Source organism: Anabas testudineus, chromosome 14 (assembly GCF_900324465.2).
Source record: "Anabas testudineus chromosome 14, fAnaTes1.2, whole genome shotgun sequence".
In the NCBI taxonomy this organism is placed as follows: domain Eukaryota; kingdom Metazoa; phylum Chordata; class Actinopteri; order Anabantiformes; family Anabantidae; genus Anabas; species Anabas testudineus.
The window spans coordinates 5,997,098-6,011,080 of record NC_046623.1 but is presented as its reverse complement, the minus strand read 5'-3'; the positions used below and the strand labels follow the sequence as shown (position 1 = coordinate 6,011,080).

The following is a 13,983-nucleotide window of genomic DNA, read 5'->3' as shown; positions in this document are numbered from 1 at the left end:
AATAAGGCACAGCTTCAGCATGACTGAGAGTGAGGAAGCACAAATGCAAAGACAGGGAGGAGGGAACGTAGAGTAGAGAGGGCGGGTACGGTGGTGGCTGCTGGCGATCTCTGCAGTACTGATCTGCTGTGAGCACCAGAGCGGAGCTCCCCTGCAGACCACAGTCGCTGGGCTCCCACTGCAAGAAAAAGCTGCTCCTTTCAGGAAATCAGAGGGCAAAACAAAGAAGAGGAGAAGAAAACAGTGACCGGACAAATACAGGAGGGAGGGTGTCAGCTTTTTTCTTGGATGAACAGAACTTCCAGGGTGCACTGCTCTTCATATTCTACTTTTGGAGTCCATTTAATTATTTATTATCTGACTCATTTTGCTCTATTGAACATAACTTTTTTTTTTTTTTTTTTTAATAGTTTCACATACAGGTCTGGATTTTTGTTTTTAAATGACATTTCCAATCTTTTGTTTTGGAGTAGTTCCAGCTCTGTATTTTACCACATGCGCATGTGTGTGAGCATCTTTTTCTGACTCACTGAGTGACTGGCACGCACCTGAGCGAACTAACAAGTAGCCAGGTGTAACTGTGTGGGGGGATATCTGTGCAAGAAACAAATCTCACTTTAATTTCTTCCTCCCTCTATGTGATATTACAACACTAAAAACTACTGAGACAGAATTCCTTTTTCGTAATAAGGATCGCTTCACACTCTACGGCATACCTGAAGGGACACACCGAGGAAAAACTTGCAAGCTCAAACCTTTTAGAGATATATCAAAGGAAACTGTTTTTCTCCAGTCTGCAACCTTTCTTCCCCTCAGGATGGCTGGCTGTACCAGTCGCTGCAGGCAGGGGGTGCTAAAATTAATCCAGTCCCTGCAGAGATTGGTCTCAGGAACTCTCACCAAAGGTACTGTGGCTATTTACGTTAATACTGATGCACTCATAAGGGATTGAAATGTGCAATCATGCTGTTAATTTTGTAAACTGTTAATTTTGATGCAACGTGGTTTTGTGAGAGCACATCACCTAACATTTAGCAGTGCGCTGCAGTATGTTGCACCAACTTTAACCCAAACACACACATTCACTTTATGACTCACAAGTGTTGGGAATCATTTGTTTTTATATTTTTTTTTTCCAAACTGAATCCATCAGCACAATGCTACGGATTTCTGATGTACTTTGTGCAGCTGGTGCAACCAGGTGGTCAAGGTCAAGATTCAGTTCACGTGGCAACCAAAGTGTTGTCTATTCATCAGGAGCCATGTGTCCTGTCACTGTGTCCTTGGGAAAAACACTGAGCCCTTGTTTTGCACATGTACTATAAGGGTTTTATAAAATATACAGCCCCCAAAAGTAAACGTGCTGTAAAGATCACAATCTATTTAAATAGGGTGAAGTTAGAAACATGTATGAATACGTATAAGAATATTTTATTGTTGCAGTAACTGATGTCCTGTCCTAATGTTTTGCTACATTTTCACTCAACTTTGACTTTTACTCACTCTCCCTATGGAAGAAGAGGACATGCATGGTCAACTTAACAATATCAACACTTGAATTTCAGGATAAAAACACACACACACACACACACACACACACACACACACAGCCTACTAGGTTGTCAGGTTTAACACAGATTGAGCAGCAGTGGTTGTTTCGTAAAGTAGTTGGTTTATGCAGTAAATGCTTCGACATCCTTAAACCACCTGACCTTGGTCATTTTAAGATCACAGTGATGAGGTCATGTATTCATACACCCTTTAGCCAACATTTACAATACACAGTCAGTCTCTCTCCTCACAACCTTCATCTTGCAACTGGGCAGCAAAAAGCAAATAGTGAGTCATCAAGTGAGACTGAAAATAAACGTACACACAAATAGGTATAGGCAAGTATATCCACTGCCATGAAGTGAAACACACTACAAGAACATGGATCACATCTGATAACGTCACCAAAAGGAAACCTGGGCAGTGTTTCAAAAATAATTCTTAAGATATGTTCAAAAGTATGAATCATTTATAAGAACAGTGTAATATAGCTGATAGCGTGTTTAATGTTTATGCTTTTCAGAGTTTCTACAGTTTCCATAGTATAAACTACTTCCCATAAAAAAGCACAAACCATCCATGTTTTTATCCTTGATATGTAAGAAAAAAAACCTGCACTACAATTTTGCATCTGGAAACAGTGATAAAACGCAAAGAAAGCAGCTGAGAGTAAAACTCTGTGTTCTAAACTCGCGACTGACTCAGCTTCTGTGCTATTCTAGAAAAAATACAGCCTACTCACGGCTGCATAGGTTGATAATCTAGGTCATGCAGTGCAGCCACACATCTGTAGCTTCTAAAAACACTGTGGACTGTGGACAATTCATCCTTTTATATAAAAAGAAGTATGCAGACATTTCTAAGGGGCTTATCTTTGATTGGTTGGACTAATTACAACAGTAAATTAATGATGGGGTTCACATCTTTACAAGTCTACAGTCTCCGTCTCTGTCATCATTTGCAAGTGCTAGTTATTTTGCCCTTCTGCAGCCTCAGAGGACAGGTAGCTGATGAAATGGAGTGTAAATGCTATTGAACGTCTTCTCCCTTGACTTCGTGCATTTCTGCTGCTTCTCCCCAAACGCGCTTTTGTGCTTTGCTGATTGCAGCTCATGCTACTGACCTTTTGTTGCTTTAGGTTAAGATGCCTGTGCGCTGGGCATCGCTGAGGCGGTATCTTTATTTCATTTCATAATTAAATGTCACTGAGTTAATTGAGTTCCACCAGTCTAAAGAATAGGTTAGAAAGTGTCTGAAATGGAGCTCACCGATTCCATCAGTTCAACACACAGTGGGATATTTTTTTTTCATAGTGCTGAAGTTGTGGTTACTGCTTGATAATGTGAGAGTAATGTGGAAAGCTTTCTAATTTAGCACTGCAGTACGCGGTGTTACGCAATTCCCTCCTCTCACTGCGATACCTCAAGGTGAACATAGCCAAGCTTTCATACTGTATATACATTGCAGAGAAGTGGACACACAAACTGCAATATTGAACAGTGAAAGTTTAATTAACAACTCTGACACAGATCCCATAAAAATCTGAAGGCAAATAAAGATGATTCAGTATTTATTGTGAGAGTATTATGTTGCATCAAATCGTACTGTAGTCACATTATTTTGTCCATAAATAGAAACAAATACAAGCCATTCATGCCATATGGAATAATGGAATGAATTCTCATTATCACAAAATAACAATAATAACCCATTCATAATGTGTATGAATTAATTTCATGTGAATTGTGGTGGCTCCATGTAAATTGAGGAATGTTCACATATATTATTGAGGAGCTTGAGTTAAACATACAGAAGAAAAAAAATTGCTTTTCAGCCAAACGTCATTCAAACTCTAGACCTTTCTATTATTAATGTTTATGATCTCAGTGAATCTCAAGTGAACCTTGTACAGACTTTGTGACTCAGAGTTTGTCTGAATTCATGTGCGCGAAACAAGTCTGCAGATTTGTATGTTGGTTTTCAGCAGCTTGATTTTGTATATAAGACTATAAGAAGATTGTGATGCATGGTCCTAAATGTCATAGCTCTGTTGTTCAATTTGAACGGTCAGCTGAAACAACTTGTATCGTGCATCACGAAAAACCAGACAATGTTTGGCCACATGTAAGTCAGATCCAAAGAGAGCCGTGAAAAGAGATCTCACCATGTTTAGGCTCATAGCTCGCCTCTCTCTGCACAGTTCATGCTCATAATCATGTCTCCCAGCATCATCTCTACACACTGTGGCAGAAGACACGCAAGCTATCATATGCGTGGACGAAGAAAACATACACACACGTGCACATTTTTCTTTACGCACGCAAGCATGCTAGGTGGAGTGGAAAATGGAAGTCCCTCATCTCCAGCACACATGTATCTCCGGGAGGTCAGCTTGTTATAAATACTTGTATGCTTGAAACATGAAACTTTTTACCTTTAACATGCTCTACTTACAAAGCCAGCAGCATCTTTTAACACTGCAAGCTGGAGCATCAAAGCTGGGGAAACATATGAGGGTGATGGGCCTCAGGCTTTAATCTGACTGTTATTCCTAGATCTCTAGAAGAACTTAACACTCTTGTTTTAAATTATGTAGCTTGTAAGAATAGTTTTGCTGTGCTTTTTTATAATGTGGGAGAATAAAACAGTTAGGAGGAGCGACGTCTGGTTTTGTTTTATTTGCTTGGTAGTTTTTTAATATGAAAGTTATATCGCAGTATCAAGGAAGAAGAAATTACATGGTAGCCCTCCAAAAAACATTTTAGTAGTAAAAGTGACAATAACATCAATTACACTAGTACCAATGAACGCCAGCTGTTACTCTGGAAAAGCCGCTAGGCAACTTGCATCAACCGTTGGAGTGCAGGTGAGAGCAGAAACCTGCTCCCTTGTCTCTTACTATTACACGTCACATGTGTCCTCTAAGTGCGCAACATTGCTTCTGTGGCACGGCACAGAAGGATTCTTATATACATACATGCCTCAAGCACTTCTGACAAACAGAAGCTCTTTTTTTTTTTTTTTTTTTGCCCGAGCCTATAGCAAGATTGCCGTGCAGGTCCCTGCATTTGTAAACTGTCCTTCAAAACTCCTGCTTTTCTTTCTCTCCTCATTCTCTGTCTCTTTTTTTCTGCGACTGTAAAAGCAATGGATTGAAGCTGACAGTGTGTGTCTCTGCTTTTAATTTTTTACATCACCTCACTACAGTTTTATGTAACTGCCTTCTTCTAGTGTTATTTTTATCTCTAGCCTACTCTCTGTATTTCATTCTTCTCCAGATTAATTCTCTCCAGCGTCATTGTTTTGCAGTTTCAAATTTAACTGCACAATCTTAACTTGATATTTGATGTAATAAACAGTGTGGTGATGGCTGAGTAATGTGTAGTTATTTAGTATTGTACTACAGGCTTTGATTACATCTTAATGTGTTTGTTACATTTTGATTGATGATTTTGCATATGTTGGGTTTAGTCAAAGGACATTTGTGTTTGCAAGCTGCTGCTTGCTACAGGAGTTACTGTACTGTGCTGCCACCTCTTGTGCAGAGACTAACATCACAACTTGCAAGCACTATGCTGTGTGCTCTCGCAAAGCCGTCATCTGACTCAGTGCTGATTTGTCAGACTGTTGTTGTTGTTGTTATATATAAGTAATTTCACACGTTCTATACTACTTTTATAAAGTGTATCCATTCAGATTCATCATGCAGCCTTATGTTTCCTGCCTTAGTGACCTCTTGCAGCACACACAGTCCTAATATGGAGTATGTCAATGACAGAGGAAAGATACGGTGAAGGGAGAAGTGGAGACAAAATGATTTAGTGATGGGAGCTCTTGCATAACACGTCCAGAGAACCACTTACTCGCTCTGAAAGTGTCATCTCATGCCAGAGAGGCTTCTTCCAGGAGTTTCAGTGTTATGATAGAAACACGACACCGTTTCGGGGCGTCTTCAGCTCACCTGGAGTCTGGAATGTTTCGAGTGAATTAAATGGCTTTTCATGAATGCTTATCATAGTCTACAAAAGCCAAAGAAGGAGATGGAACCCATGAAAAGTCTTGCAGTTATGCATCTATAGATAATTAAATAAAAATAATCGAAAGGTGAAATGACACATATGTATAGTAGAGTAAATATGAAGGTGGAATCTGTTGTGATAAATAAATCACTGACTTTACCAGCAGTGGTGCTGAGCTGACATGTAGCTCATGAACTAGTAAAGAGATAATGAAGAGATTAGAAAGTGAGACTGCAGTGCAGTGCCCTTGTCCGGGGTGATATGGTGTAGAGAAGCAATTCCAGATGGCAAACATCTGTCGCAGGGATTACTTATCGTTGTCTTAATACTTGAGTCTTCATCTGTAAGTGTTTGTATGTATGTGTTGATTTATCTGGAAGCTGACTTGTATTTGTAAAAGAAAAGAGTGGCAGAGAAATTGCTTAGAATTTTTATTTATGTATCCACATAAGTAAAATAATGAATAACAGACCGAATGCAAAATGCAGGGAAATGACTGCATGGCATGTGTACATTGAATGATCCAAGAAGGATCTTCTGTATTTAAGCTGGGATGTGGAAAATGGGATGTAAGGAAAGGAAAAAGCAGGAGACCTAGCGTGAAAGAGATGTATATTTATCAGAATTATGTATGACTTTATGTTTTATTAATCAGTGCATGTGAAGTTCCTACCTCAGGTCCACCTGGGCAATCACAGCACTACTCAGCACGCACACGCACACACACACACACACACACACACACACACAAAACCTGACCTGCATATTCAGTGCTTTGCAGTCCTCTGCATACAGCCAAGGCCAAGTCAAGGCTTGTGTAACCACGAGGAAATAAATATTCAATTTAATAATGGCCACAGAGTTTAAAGTCTTAAACAGATGACGTAATATACTGTTTTATTATTATTTTTGCCAGTTCGACGTGTTTTCACGATTTTCATAATTTTACAGTTCGCGCGGAGGAGGGTGCAACGCAAAATTCAAGAAACAGGAGCCAGCTATGGAAAAAAAGGCAGTGCATGAATTTTTTAAAGCAGGAGAGGTTTTTCTGAACGCGTCACATACACACAGGGCAAGAGCGTGGTTGTGAGAGCATTTACATTTCTGCTGTGGAGCCACTGAAACATATAAAAAGACATTGAAAGTTTCTGTTTTACTCCTAAACCAAAGCTGATCCAAACCAAAATCCAACAACAAAGATATATTTTTGACTTATTAGCTATCTTACAACACAGTGAGTGATATTGTTTAAGACCAAAACTGTTAAGAACACTTCAGCAGTGCTTGTAGGGAAGTAAACATTATTCACATCCACTGCTTTATTTCCCCTGCATGCACGCAGTCTAATTTACTTTAATTGAAGCTGCTACATTAATATTCATATGGGCACAGTTAAACACACAATATTCTCTCTTGTACCACAGTAAAAAAAAATAGAAGAAAAGAAAATTATATTCTTCTGTTGTTTTAATTCTGTTACTCTGGTGGGATAACACACACACACAGGCAGACAACAGAAGTCTACATGCTCATTAAAATACAAACCATGAGAGCAGAGGGAAGGGGGGAGAAGACAAAAGATGGATAACTATTATGCATGTCTATAATGAATGCCAAAGATATACAAATACAAATATACAGGCATTGTAAAAGATATAAGCTGGTTAATAATTCCAAATAGAAGTATGGGGACTATGTCCAACTGTATGTGCAAGGTAAATGTGCAATACAGACGTGTGTGGTTGAAATTATGGGCCTCCACCGGCTACTATTCACTTGTCAATAGTACTATTACAGAGTACTGCTTCAGTAACTCCACAGTAACATGAGGGCTTGAGGAGGCAGGGAACTAGAAAGAGGGGGAGAAAGGCTGACAGATGAGTAGAGCAGAGGCAGAGAACGAAGGGAGTGGCATAGAAAGGCAGCAGCAGCTCATATGTGTGTGTGAAAGAGATCAGAAATCCACAAAGAATCAGCTCAAAGAAGAGAGACACCCCTCAGTGACACATCTGAAACCAGTGAGAAGCTAGAACAGGGGCAAAGCCCCTTTAAGAAGCTGAGCTGCGGATGCAGATAAAGACGAGACGACAGGGTGACAAAACCGTGAAATAAATCCTGGACTGTTACTCTCTGGGTTGTTTCACCGGGCTGGCATCCACCGTGTCAACATGGGCGCAGTGGTGGGCACTTTGACCATGCAAACCAAGCAAAGGAGACCATCCAGAGGTACGTCAACGTTAGTCAGAAAGAGATGAAAACAAAAGCTAGACAAAAAAGTGAGAGAGATCAGAGGCGAGGGGACACGTTTTGATGATAGTTTGAACACACTGTGATTCATAATGTGTCAGTTTATATGTGCTGAACACATGATATGATATACAGTGTGTTTTTATGTGAAGTGACTTTTTTAGCACCACTAATTTATAATAACTTTAAAAAAAACAGAAAATCCAAATGTGTGTTTTTATGTAAAAATGTGTAAATATCATTAATATGCAATAAATGCGGATCTGTCCTCTACTGCTGCTGAGGTGTGAGACATAGCATGTGTACTGTGGTCATGATGGAGAGATCACCGTGCGTTACAGTTATAAAGAAGGATGTCCTTGAAAATAACTAGAGAGCAAAATCACTGCCCCCGACTCCGTGATTGTGAGCGCCGGGCGCCTGTGAGGGTGAGAGAGCGAGCGAGGGATTGAATGGGAAAGAAACAGGGTGCAAATGAGGGTTCGGACAAGAGCATGTGAATTAACACGCAGCTCACATATCATACCTCTCCCTGGCCTTATGCTTGAGAAGCCTGTTGTCATGGAGACTGGGTTGTGGGGGCATGAGAGGAAACTGTGAGCAATGCTCAGGATGAATGATGAACATACAGCAGCACGAGATAAAATAGATGAACCGGCAAACAAAGCTATTACTCTCTGACAGTAGACACGAGCCTTACAAGATCAGGTGAGGCTTTGTGTTTGTTCTCAGTCGTGTCTGTTTGATAAAAGCCTTTGAAATGCACAGGGGTCACCCTGGATTTTCAGCTCCATTAAAGTTTGTGGTGTCAGCTGTGCTGAGGTATATGGGATGAGATAAGACACCACAGATAAGACTTAATTGATCCGCAGGAAGGAAAACAAATACTACAGCAGCACAACAAACAGGGAGGATGTGTAGGTCAAAGCATGGCACGAATAAAAAGAAGTCAACAAGCCTCTAGTGTGGCCGACAGATCTGTGGGAGTGGCGTTTGGGCAAGAATCAGATTAGAAGTTTGTAAAATCAGAAAAAGAACAAACAGCCAGTGACAGTTGACGTAAGTGTAGAGGAAGAAGAAGAAGAAGCAAAATCAAAGCAATGAAAACAGTGCGTGAAGCAGAATGATAGATCTGCCGTCTGTGAAATCATCGCCTGAGACGCGCTTCTAATTTCCTCCTTCACTTCATCATGTAACACTTCCTTCCCAGTACTTGTTGCTGAATGTCTGCGTTCGCAGCAGCTGCTGCTGCATCATCTGCATCTGCCTTGCATGTAATCATCAGTACTGGGCCTGCAGCATTTTATGTCCATGAGAGTAAATCCTTTGCTTTTAATTGGACAGTCTTCGTCTGCTATGATTTATATTCTCTTTAAGTGTTCCCCAGGCGGTTATAAATACCTAGTTACCTCCCCGTACGTCTGAGATGAATAGCACTGTGTCTACACCAAATCCCATTTTTCTTCTTTGTCTATTACAAACATGTTGTGTAATTCCATTCTGCTGCGTGTTGTTCTCTCCTCACCTTTTTTTTTTTCTTCTTCTTCACAGTCTGCCGTCTCCTTCTCTCTCCCATCGTAATTCCCCCTGTCTCATCTTTGTTACTCTAATCAACACCTCTCCCTGCTTCCTTTTCTCACCCTCATTTCATTTCATCTGCTTCAAATCACACTATTACATTAGCAGGAAAACAAACGTCTCCTGACAGACAGCGGCACCCTTGTTGTTTTCTTGTCATTTCATTCCCTTAAGAAATTGAATTCACAACTTGTGTTTGATGCTTTTTCCGCTTTATCAGTTCACCCAGTTTAGACCCACCACTGCTAACATTTATTATGGCTGCACATCTCCATGACAACAGCAATCAGGGAGATTGCAACAGGAGCTCTGGGGAAGATGGAGAGAAGGAAATGCATGACTATGTACGAGCAGATGATAACTGTAAACATTTCACAGTATGTGAGCGTTCAGGAAATAACAGCATGAATCTGAAATGCCATTCATAACAAACACGATCCAAGCGAAGGGCATTCAAAGACTAAAGTAGAAGTAATGACTCCTGTACAGAGCAAGATATGCAGCTAAATCGAGCCTGCTCTCAGAGCCTATCACCGAACACGGTTTGTGCTGCTGGGAGCTGCTAAAAATGAGATGACCAGGGGGGAATTCAAATTAAGATCAAGACACAGTTTCAGTGTTGAGGATTAATCTTGACATCAGCGATGAATTGGCTGAAGTGAATGAGTCATCGCCTCCATCCAGCAAGCAGGAGTATTAAAGCCTGTTCATTTTAATCTCCTCTTTTTTTTTTTAAAGACGTACTGAGCCAGCTGATGCTGACACAGCTACAACAGGGCTTTTTTTTTGTGTGTGCGTGTGAATACATGTGGACATTTGTCCAGTCATTAACGTATCACTGGTCAGCTTTTATTGTGGAATTAAGCAGGATTTGAAATTCATCCAAGGATAAAGGAAATAATACCATATAATATCACTTGATCTCCAACAATTTAATAAATAAATAACTGAAGCGAAATGTACTGCTTATAACCAGGAGGAACAGCCGGGATGGAAAAGCAATATTCCAGACCTCTGTGTGTAAATATGCCACTGTGCCACATTAATACAAGGCCTCGGACTTTTCTGTCCACCGCTGCCGGTGAACACTACAAACACACTTCCACAGAGCACTTACGTGGCTTGTTTACTCACGGGTATTATGTTCATGTTTGTGAACTCACTGGTGTGTGGACTGTGTCCACAGCAGGATGCCGGGGAACGTTAGCATTGCTGCAGCTGGAGTCAGTGATGTTGCCATTAATAAAAACCCCTCCTCTCCTAAGGGGAGATGCATTTGTCAAGTGCAGTTCTTCTCAAAAACATGTTTTTTTGTGATTCTCTCTTTTTCTTTTTTTACTGCTGTTTTGCTCAATGCCTCCATTTTTTTCTGGTGTTGATCCAGATCGTAGACGTTTCCTCCCGACTTGACATTCTCATGCTTCACTGAGTGTCTCCTTTCTGCCAATTACAGCTTTCACATATCTAACGTTTGAGAAAGACAAGTGTTGTACAAGGACTGGAGAGGTTTTGACATGATTCAGAGTAATGCATCTTTCGTTCTCTCTGTCTTCCTCTTTCCTGCAGATAAAACTGATGATGAACTGGAGATGACGATGGTGTGTCACAGACCAGAGGGTCTGGAGCAACTGGAAGCCCAGACGAACTTCACCAAACAGGAGCTACAGATCCTTTACCGTGGTTTTAAGAATGTAATTCATACTCTTTTCATTTTATTGAGAGATTACACAGGCTCCCCAGTGCGGTCAACATTGAATAATTAATCATTTGTATTTCAGATTCTGAAATCAGATCATTCTAATATAAACAGGTCACATGTTTTAGGTTTAGGTATTTCCGACCATTAATTAATTTTTAGGAATACTCCTCCTGTGCCTGCTGCTATTGCTGCCAATAAAAACTAAACCTGTTATGAAGGATGACACAAAGAATTCATGTCCTTTTGTCAACCAGGTTTTTCAAATGGAAACAAAAGACAAATGTGAACTATTCAAACTCTGAGTAAAAATTAAGATAATATAAAATAACGTGTCAGTCTAACTTGAAAATTCTAAGGTGGATAAACCGAAAGCCTAAAATGAAATGTACTCACTGATATTTTTGCTTTTTTTCTACAGGAATGTCCAAGTGGCGTGGTAAACGAGGAGACATTTAAGCACATTTACGCACAGTTCTTTCCTCACGGAGGTGAAGTGCGGTATTTTTAAATCTTGCTCATTGATCCATGAAGCTTTTTCGAGAGCAGAAAACCTTACGTATATATTTTGTGTTACAGATGCAAGCATGTACGCACATTATCTCTTCAATGCATTCGACACCACAAACAACGGCTCCATTAAGTTTAAGGTAAAAACAAAAATCTTTTGTAATTGCATTTAATATTATATATTTCTTTACTTCTATGTGATATGATGCTTTCAGAGTGTGAACTGATGCTGTTTTGTTGCTGCCAGGATTTTGTAATGGGGCTGTCTATTCTACTGCGGGGTACTCTGAGGGAAAAGCTGGAGTGGACGTTTCACCTGTATGACATTAACAGGGATGGCTACATAAACAGAGAGGTGAGACTGAGCTGGCACAATTGGTGCAGTGTTCAGCGTGGAATCTGGAGTCTGTAAATCTGTAAATCTCTTCTTTCAGGAAATGACAGAGATTGTGAGGGCCATATATGACATGATGGGAAAGTACACCTACCCCGCAATGAAGGGGGATGTCCCACAGCAGCACGTGGATGCCTTTTTTCAGGTTAGTTTCAAAATGGGTATAAAATCCACATAATAATCAAAAGTAAGCCAATTAACATATAATAATGCACGTTTAGATTTACTTATGTTGTGTCTTATATTCAAGTAGCTTCTCAAATGAACCTCTTTCACTTTTATTGTGACATTTTGCGTGTGATGTTTTGTGATTACTGTGAAGTGATTATTTTATTGACGTTTCTCCACAGAAAATGGATAAAAACAAAGATGGGGTGGTGACTTTAGAGGAGTTCATTATAGCCTGTCAGGAGGTGTGTATTGTGCATGTGTGCACACACAGTGTATATCTGTCTTCATTTGTTCAGTAATAACAACAGAATATACGTAGAAAGGAGGAACACTTATCCATCGGAGGAGTATACATCACTTCTTTGTCTTCTCCCTCCCCAGGATGAGACTATGATGAGATCCATGCAGCTGTTTGAAAACGTGATGTAGGACGAGCGGACACGATGGAGACAAGGACATGGAAAATGAGAGGGCTTGGTGTGAGTGTGTGCGTGTAGATGCATATGTGCAGTACAGCCAGTCTCTCCTCCTCTACCCATCTTGTCCAGATGTGGCCTGGGTACAGCCAGAAACCCCCACAAAGACTTGAATGAATGGACTGGAATGCTTTTAGCCTTCCTGTGGAGTTTTGCCGCACAATATGAAGAGACTGGCATGAAAGTCTTGGACGTGAACACTCCCAGTACTGTGTCTCGCAGATTGACCTGTTAAGACAAAAAACTATTGAAGCGCTCTTTGTTAAAACAGCAGATTTGTTTAATTTGGTTTTCCCAGAAGATGTTCTTCTCAAAATATAATTGCATGCTTTTGCAAGAGCTTTTAATTTACCTCCAAAAATGTGTGTTTTGTTGTGGGAATTTGGCCATAATGACTTTTAATGTATTTCATGCTATTGGTTGACAGACGTGGCATAATTCAAATGTCCTGTGTTGGTTTCACGGTTGCAGTGATACCTGTATGTTTGTGTAAACCTGGCTGCTGCTTGCCTGCTGAGTCAGTCTGGTGCTTATTGTTAAGGGTCTGTCTAAAGCTTGCAGTAGAAAGTCAATTTTGAAACAGTACGTATCATTGGTTTTATATGGTGCGTGCGTTTGTGCCTGTCTCTCTGTCTATGTTCAAACTTTTAGGTTTCAGTGGAAAGACCAACAAATCCGGATCATTCTTTTATATTTTCCCCTGCTGTTTTGCTTCTTGTGGTCAAATGTGTGTTGTCGAAAATGTAAGGAAAGAATTATTGTGACGAATGTGTACACATTTTGGATTCTATGATGAAGTGCCCGCAATACAAAGATGTTAAATTATTAGGAAAAGTCGATTTATTTGCACAGGTGATGGGTGACCGTGGTGTAACTCACAGATGGGTATAATGATGAAAGTGACAATGAAATATTTGTTTGATGAGAGCATTCGTGTGGTTGATGCTTCAATTATCATTGGAGGTTCAGGTGTTTGCTGGAAGTCCTGCATGAGGTGGTTAAAATACATTTGTGCTGTTTTGCAGGAAAATGCCACTGAATGTGAGCTTGTGATATTTGGACACTGAGCTCCATCAGCTCCATCTGTATTAGTGAACATATGGCACCGCCTCCTCTGTCCAAACCGATCCGTGATGGCACACGTAGAGATCCAGACAGAACAGGGCGACTCCTGCAGCTGACGGCGTGCCCGTCTCTCTGCTGTACACGACGTCTTGTTTCTCAACAGAGTTGTTACATGTCACAGACAGAAAACGAGTTTAAAGCCATGTGAATAAATGCAGTATGTACATTCTTAAATTGTGTGGTGTATTACTTTGAAATTGTTCTTGCTTGTATTAA

At 40.3% G+C, this 13,983-nt stretch overlaps 1 protein-coding gene across 2 annotated transcripts; it reads left to right on the top strand.

The window, feature by feature from the left end:
• The first annotated feature begins 432 nt into the window (after positions 1 to 432).
• On the top strand, positions 433 to 13,916 carry kcnip1b (Kv channel interacting protein 1 b). Of its 2 annotated transcripts, none has more exons than XM_026372115.1 (8): positions 433 to 905; positions 10,962 to 11,086; positions 11,513 to 11,582; positions 11,671 to 11,741; positions 11,849 to 11,956; positions 12,036 to 12,140; positions 12,346 to 12,408; positions 12,548 to 13,916. In XM_026372115.1, exons 1-8 carry the CDS (start codon positions 818 to 820, stop codon positions 12,593 to 12,595), a joined length of 678 nt encoding a protein of 225 aa, XP_026227900.1. In that variant the 5' UTR covers positions 433 to 817; the 3' UTR covers positions 12,596 to 13,916. The 2 variants fall into 2 exon arrangements, with proteins under 2 accessions (XP_026227900.1, XP_026227901.1); XM_026372116.1 differs by lacking the exon at positions 433 to 905 and adding an exon at positions 7,570 to 7,796.
• The last annotated feature ends 67 nt before the right edge of the window (positions 13,917 to 13,983 follow it).